Raw genomic sequence first — 8,206 nt, 5'->3', positions numbered from 1 at the left:
TTCGCTGGAGAGAGCAATGCTGATAACGTGTTAGAGTAAAACGAGATTGAATGAAAGTGAATGGACGATTAGTCCTGATTTCTATTGATTCTCAAGTATATATACATCTGGAAGAGGTGCGAAGAAGAGGTGTCTGTTCGAAGGCATCCCTCCAGAACAGGTGCTTGTTGGCAATGGAGAGAGAGAGGAGACACGACTATTCGGGTTGGACACATCCCTTGGATTAATATACTAATTAATTTCTAACAGTAATCATGTTTCGTTGCTACAAGTGAGCCCATATCATTGTCATTGCCAAGTCAGTCGTATACAGTGCCACATTGGTGGACTCTACTTATACGAATGAAATTAGCACCGTATTTACACGTTCATGTTAAGTTTTAGAGCAAGTTTGACGTTTTTTTAAGTTCAGGCACTGAACTGAACATCCGTGACAAGTTCAATCACCATTGAAGTATTTACCTCTATATTTAACCCATATATATTTTGGTATAAATCTCTCCCTAATAATAAAGCAAATACGGTTTCTGATCGTCCGTCATTTATATTGCCCCTAAAGTTGATATAAATTACCCACCATGTCACCCGTAAGTCAGAAAAAACGGTTCACTTTTTCCTCATCAAGTCGCTGGGCCCAGCGTTTATTATCAAGCGGTCTGCTATATTGACATTATCAAGCGGACACCCCAGTGGCTAGAGCCTGACGTTTTCATCGAAAAACACCTGAGTTCGATCCCTGGGTGTCACAATTTTCTTCTTCCTTTGTTTAATTTTTCTTTTATACGACATATTCAAATACTTTTTTAAAATATTCATATCTTTTAAATCCTAACTCGAAATTTAACAAGTTACATATGAAAATTCATCAGAAAATGTGTAGATTTCAAATATGCCATGATCTTGTATGTTACTAATTTCTAAAATTAGATTTGGAGTGCAACGTAAACTAATACCTTCTTTATATGGGGTATTTTGGAAATGATTAATATATATTACCTTCATCACAAAAATGTTGGTTTAGATTATGTAAATACGGATGTATCTACCAGCTACCATATGTTAAAGGTTACAAAATGCATATGATCATCCTTTCTAGATCACACAGTGCACAATAACCGACCTCTGTATGATGATTGTACTTAAACTATTGATACGAGCTTATATGTTAACAAGTGGATTAATGTTGATTTTCATATTGTTTTAAATTCTGCCTATAATTTTTTTTAACAATATCGACGTTTTTTGCAGGGGTAACCAAATCGATGTTGATATGCAACCTTGAACATTGGGTGTGCATGTCCTTATAGATTGATTTCTTTTCATTGGACCAGTCTAATATGCATGTTTGCAACTAAATTAAATTAGAAACACCTTGAGTACACTTCAAAAATCGCCCCTTATCATGTTGTTTGGCATGCAACATCGAGAAATATTTCATGATTCCTTGATGACATCGGGTGTGTGTATAAGGGATAAATTTTTTTCCCGGTGCAATGCACGGGCATGTTTTGCTAGTATATATAATACCTATGGTAAAATGAGGTACTCCCGTATATATTAACCCTTGCCGTGTGCACTACTATTAAAGCATTGTGGTGGCTAGCTTGTTAAATAATCTTATTTTATTTATGCATTGGCTAAAACATATTTTATCCAAGGTATTATTGGTTTACTGAAAAATGTAAGGAAATACATTGATATGTTGAAACCCACATTTTACCCTAGGCAACATATATATTTATATCTTTCTAAGAATTTTAAAAATAGTTATATATAAGTAAAAATGTTTTTGAAAAATAACCCATATTCAATATTAATTAGACAAAATGTGCTTTTTAGTTGGGCAAACAAAATAAAAAATATGCATAGTCCAAGATTCGAACACATGACCTAACAAAAGTATACTAAGCAAATTGAGCTACAAAGCAGTTCTCTACAAAACACTGCACACATCACTATTTATATCCTGTTTTTTAGGTACCCTACTGCACCTATCGTCATTGGCTGTGGCGGTAGGTGTTGCCATGTCATTTTGGTCACACATCGTAGACAGGGGCCTATCGTCATAGACTATGGCGATAGCCTATTATAATTTACATTCATCGTCTATGGCAATAAAAAAATGTCAGATCTAAACATATTTGTAGACAAGGATCAAATCCTGCTAAATTTTTATAAAAGGATTAAAACAACAAATTTGTCCACCGATCTACTTGTTCTGACCCCAGACGAGTTCCGGTCTTCCCGTTAGTGATCTCCGACATTTGGCGCATGGCATCGCTGGATATACAATGGAATAGACACGTAGTGAGCCTAGTATCAACTTGCTCACTTCCTTTTCGGCCTAATTAGTGAAAGATCCAAATATAAAACAAGGCAAGCTAGTTAATTGCGTGTCCTACTATCTACAACGTGTGGTCGTGGTCGCTTGTTTATTTTTTGGACAAACTGTGTGATCGCCTACATAATTAGGCATGTAATTAACTTTAATCAAAATTAATATTATAAACACACTAGCAGTAATCAAATTTCTAATTCCAAAATTCTTTCTTATGTGCTCGCGTGCTTCACTACTAGCATATTTCATTTCAAGAATGACTCAATGGATTTTTCTTTTTTCTAGTAAGTTCAATAGATTTCAAAATTTTGTTTCAAGAAATATTAGATAGATGATGCTTTTCTGTAAAACAGGTGCCCCGTTTATTGTTTCAGTACGATTTGCAAACAAATTTTATTGTTTCAGTACTAGTTTTACTCTTTAGCATTACAGTATGATATATCTTTAAATATTGTATGTAATACACATATTGAAAGCTATATGATTAAGTAAAAATATGTCTAGTTATACATTCTAGCTATATTTTAGGCTTTATTTTGCATTTTGCATCGGGCCCCGAATTCATGGAGACGGCCCTGCCTATACAAATCTTATACCAAAAAAGTGTATCCATAAGATAGCATCTGCTCGTGACGTTAGAGCCAAAACGAAACTGCTGCTCCTCTACTATTATGTGAGAGAAGTGAACTGCCACCTATATCTTCAGCGACCTTGAATGAGCAGCAGCCACGCGGCACCGAGAAACGCGAGCATGTTGATGTTGCGAGGAGCTGTAGCCCTGCGGCCGTCGCCGCGGTAGTCACCGTAGATGTCCGGGTAGTCGCCCATGGGTGGCTCCAAAGCGTTGAAGTCCCCTCTTTTGATGGTGTGGCTGCACCCCCTCCTGAGGGCGTAGCGCGCGTCCTCCACGGATGCGCCGTTGTGGAACCTGAAGCCGTCCAGCGCGCTGGCCACGCAGTTGAGCACGTCCTCCGTCTCCACCACGCACGCCCCGCCGCAGTAGTAGTCCACCGCCCCCAGCGGCACGCCGATGATCCCCGACGGGTCCAGCCGGTACGCGCCCTCGCAGCACCCGTACACCTGGCCGTCCTCGAAGCACTGCAGTGACCTCGCGCTCGCGGGCAGAGGCTCGATCGGCGCAACGTCTGTGCATGCACAGAGCCCACGTCAGTCAGTCCACATCGGAAGCGTTAGCATGACCTGTTTTTGTGCGTGCACCATATCTTACCTTGGTTGCAGGATGATGCGCGCAGGCACAGGCAAAGCACTGCGAAACCGCACAAGCGGCGGCTGAGTCGAGCGGGGAGGCCCATCGGCGGAGACCCAGCTCTGCGTTAGCCGCAGTGGGTTACCCATGGCGAGTGACTTATAACGGGAGCCAGATGATCGTTCATTGGTACTGTAATATAAGAAAAAAAAGGAGCGGCAAATTCAGACCAACCTGCACCTGCCTGCTCTCTTTCCACCAGCTAGCTTCTGGATGACAGCAACCGCGGCAAGAAAATAAATGCGTTTGGATGGAAGTACAGACCGCATGTTTGTGCTACCGGCCAACAGCAAACACAGCGTGGCTGCCTGCGTTCTGAAAATCTGAAAGTTGAGTATAAGTTGTACAAAAAATAAATTGGAGAAGTGGGGTATCGATCCCCATACCTCTCGCATGCTAAGCGAGCGCTCTACCATCTGAGCTACATCCCCTTCTTGGTTCCGCTTATTACAAAATACTTATCACGACACGATATGAGTTGTGGGTGTGGTGTGGTCAATATTTCTCGATCATGGGGCACATTTGAGGAATGCTCTATGAATTTCATGACCCGGCCATTCGGGAACAAGCTTTTTTTCCAACGAAAAGCTTTTTGTGTGTGATTTCGCACCATTCTTTTTGTGTAAAGTCTTTTGAATCGACCGGCATCATATATTTTTGTGGGAATTTTTTGATCTATCAATCTTCACTCATAGTAGTACAACGAATACCAGAAATAAAAATGACATCCATATCCATAGAACACCCAGCGACGAGTACACGCAATGAAGCGAACCGAAGACACCACACCGTCATTGCCCCTCCATTATCAAAGCAATATAAAACTTATTGTAGTAGACAGTCGGGAAGTCGTCACGCTAAGATCCTACATGACCATGCATGAGAATAGCGTAACCACTGTCGATGAAGAGCAGCGTAGATCGAAAGAATCGAACCTGAAGGCACACGAAAGTAGTCGAAATACGACAAGATACAATAAAATCTATCAATAACAAATCCGTCGGAGACACACCTTCACATGTCCATTGATGATGCTAGATGCACCGCAATGCACGTTAATATTGAGAAGGAAATTAATTGCATGTTGATAATAGATAGGATATTAGCTACATGTTAATTATGTGATTAGTGTACCTATTGATATTTTGGATGTTAAAACATGTTAAGCGCTCACGGTTGAAGCAATTTAGGTCGTTGGATTGATATGGTTTGGTGACCGAGATCAATTGGATCTGCTCTATTGAGATTTTCTTATATTGGTATATAATACAATAAAATAGATATAGATTTATTTTTGAGTGGATGTACTTTTCTAGAGAGAGGAGCGTGTACATCTTTCATTCAGGAACCTAACCTAACGTGCTACCATTTTCTCAACAAAAAGAAAAAAGCACAGTACTGGACCTGGTCCATTTGCCATTTTTACTCGAGACCCACGGCAACACCAACCAATATGGGCAATCCTAAGTGGCTTCCATAGCATCAATTATAGGGTTAACGATACAGGGCACACACCCCTCCTCCGCGATCAGACGGCCCATTTTTTTGCTTTTGTAAACTGCTACAGAAAAGGTGCGCAGAGGAAGGATTCGAACCCACGCTGCGGTGTTTCGCTAACAATCCCAACCACTTGACTTCTATGATCACGTACAACTTCTTCCCCCTTTTAATCTTTCTTTTCTTTCCTTTTCCTTTTTCCTTTTCGATTTTCTATTTTCTATTTTTTATATTCTAATTTTATTTACTTTCTTTCCTTTTTATTTTCTTTTTTCTTTTTCTAATTCAATACACAAAGTTTACCGGATTTCATGAACGCCTTTTCAAATTTGAAGAACTTTATTCAAAATTGATGACTTTTTTTCAAACTTGATGAGCTTTTTTCTAATTCAATTTTTTAAATTTTATAATTATTTTTCTAATTCGGTGAACTTTTTCCTAATTTATTGAACTTTTTTCAAATTCAATGATTTTTTTCCAATTTGATGAATTTTCTGAAGTTTGTGAACTTTTTTCAAAATCAATGAACTATTTTATAAATCGGTGAACAATTTTTAAAATCAATGTTTTTTTAATTTATGATATTTTCAAATTCGATGGCTTTTAAAAATTTCTTAAACTTTTTTTATTTTGTGAACTTTGTTTCAAAATTCATGAATATTTTCGAATTCAATTTATTTTCATTTTTTTTATTGTTTTTCTCCTTATTTTTCAAAACGATTGACCTGTCAACCGTGGTCGCGCGAATGAGATGACGTGCGGGACCAACGACCAAGGCGACGTGCCCGATGTGCGATCGAGACGACCTAGGCCAACCCAATTCGCGCGAACGTAGACGCTAGTTAGTATCAAAAGTATGTCTAGGGGGGTTATTAGACTACGTGAGAAAATAAAAAAAACTTAACCCTTTTCTAATTTTTCGGTTGACAAGTTTTAGCGATTTTAGAAAGTCTAACATTTTCTATACATGCAAGTCTACGAGTATAGCAAAAGTAATGCCATTACAAGTGTAAGTAAAGAAGGGTTAGGAAGATCAACACAATGAAGACACACAATTTTTTGGCGTGGTTCCAATAGGTGGTGCTATCTTACGTCCACGTTGATGGAGGCTTGAACCCACACACTGTAACGGTTGCGCAAGTCCATGGAGGGCTCCACCTACGAAGGGTCCACGAGCCATCAGGTCACGCCCCCAGGCCGCACCTTGATGGCTTGTGGAGGCATCATGTGGCTCCGGGCCATCTTCCAATGCCCCATGGTCTTGTCTTGGTCCACAAAAAAATCATAAAAAGTTTCAGGTCAATTGGGCTTCGTTTGGTAGTGGAACCTAAAAAGTGGAAAACACGTCGAAAACATCAACTGCCACTCGGTACTAGATCAATAGGTTAGTGCTCAAAAATAATATAAATTGGTATATAAGTGCCTAAAAAGTATTCTAAAATGATAACATAATAGCATGGAACAGTAAAAAATAGTAGATACATTGAAGACGTATCATGGAGTAATAATTAGATAATGGGTTGCTAGAGTGATAGAAGCTTAAACTCTAGTTTACGCGTTATTTCGTAAGGGCTGATTTGGATCCACATATTTCATGCTATGGTTATATTAATCTTAATTCTTCTTTCATAGTTGGGAAAGCTTGCGAGAGGGGGTAATCATAAGTGGGTTGCTTATTCAAGTAACAACAACACCTTACCACCGATCCACGCTGAAAAGGACGTGGATGTCGCCTAGAGGGGGGGGTGAATAGGCGCTTTAAAATAGTTAAGGTTTAGGTTTGAACAAATGCGGAATAAAACTAATCGTTTAATATGTCAAGCACAAAACCTACAAACAACTAGGCTCACCTATGTGCACCAACAACTTATGCTAAGCAAGATAAACAACTAAGTGATAGCAAGATATATTACAATAAAGAATATGTCTATCACAAAGTAAAGTGCATAAGTAAAGGGTTCGGGTAAGAGATAACCGAGGCACGGGGAGACGATGATGTATCCCGAAGTTCACACCCTTGCGGATGCTAATCTCCGTTAGAGCGGTGTGGAGGCACAATGCTCCCCAAGATGCCACTAAGGCCACCGTAATCTCCTCACGCCCTCGCACAATGCAAGATGCCGTGATTCCACTAAGGGACCCTTGAGGGCGGTCACCGAACCCGTACAAATGGCAACCCTTGGGGGCGGTCACCGAACCCGTACACGTGGCAACCCTTGGGGCGGTTACCGGTACCCGTACAAATTGCTCGGGGCAATCTCCACAACCTAATTGGAGACCCCGACGCTTCCCGGAGCTTCACACCACACTGATTGAGCTCTGAGACACCACCAAGCTTCTAGGACGCCAAAGCATCCACGAAGAACAATATCAAGGGTACTAAGTACCAAAGGTAGTAAGCTTCTCAACTTCTCACTTCCACGTATCACCGTGGAGAACTCAAATCGATGCAACTAATGCAATGGCAAGAACACATGAAGTGGTCAAGTCCCTCACACTCAAATCCCTCCACAACAACAAAAGCTATGGAGAAATATGAGAGGAAGAACAAGGAGCTCACAAAGAACTCCAAGATCAAGATCCAAGGGGTTCCCCTCACATAGAGGAGAAAGTGATTGGTGGAGATGTGGATCTAGATCTCCTCTCTCTTTTCCCTCAAGAACAAGCAAGAATCATTGGAGGGATAGAGAGTAATCAAGCTCTAAGAATGTCAACAATGGAGATAGAACAAGAGTTCAACGGATGGATAAGACCAAGGGGGAAGAAGACCCCCTTTATATAGTGGGGGAAGGAATCAGACCGTTACCCCCACTTTCTGCCCGAGCTCCAGCGGTACTACCGCTGGCACTCGAGCGGTACTACCGCTGGGCCCCTGGTAGTGTAGCGGCACTACCACCGCCAAGAAAGTCTCCGCAAAAAGGTCCGTCCACGAACAACCGCTAGGCAGGCGGTACTAAGCTCCTGGAGCGGTACTACCGCTGACCAGGGGCGGTACTACCGCCAGCCAGCGGTACTACCGCTTGGGCCAGTGGTACTACCGCCAACTCTAGCGGTACTACCGCTAGGTCCAGCGGTACTACCGCTCGCCACTGAAACAGCCACAA

General features: G+C 41.0%; 1 protein-coding gene and 1 non-coding gene across 2 annotated transcripts; both read right to left on the bottom strand.

The window, feature by feature from the left end:
- Positions 1–2,805: 2,805 nt before the first annotated feature.
- Positions 2,806–3,695, bottom strand: LOC123446566. Its single transcript, XM_045123139.1, has 2 exons — positions 3,567–3,695; positions 2,806–3,483 (listed from the first exon to the last, which is right to left on the bottom strand). The coding sequence occupies exons 1-2, from the start codon at positions 3,649–3,651 to the stop codon at positions 3,041–3,043; spliced, it is 528 nt and encodes a 175-aa protein (XP_044979074.1). The 5' UTR covers positions 3,652–3,695; the 3' UTR covers positions 2,806–3,040.
- Positions 3,696–3,963: 268 nt separating this feature from the next.
- On the bottom strand, positions 3,964–4,036 carry TRNAA-AGC. Its single transcript has one exon. It is a non-coding gene; the product is annotated as a tRNA-Ala (tRNA).
- Between the last annotated feature and the right edge of the window lie 4,170 nt (positions 4,037–8,206).

The sequence above is a fragment of the Hordeum vulgare genome, chromosome 4H, assembly GCF_904849725.1.
Source record: "Hordeum vulgare subsp. vulgare chromosome 4H, MorexV3_pseudomolecules_assembly, whole genome shotgun sequence".
Classification (NCBI taxonomy): Eukaryota; Viridiplantae; Streptophyta; class Magnoliopsida; order Poales; family Poaceae; genus Hordeum; species Hordeum vulgare.
The sequence above is the reverse complement of the archived record's forward strand: the minus strand, read 5'-3'. Positions and strand labels throughout refer to the sequence as shown.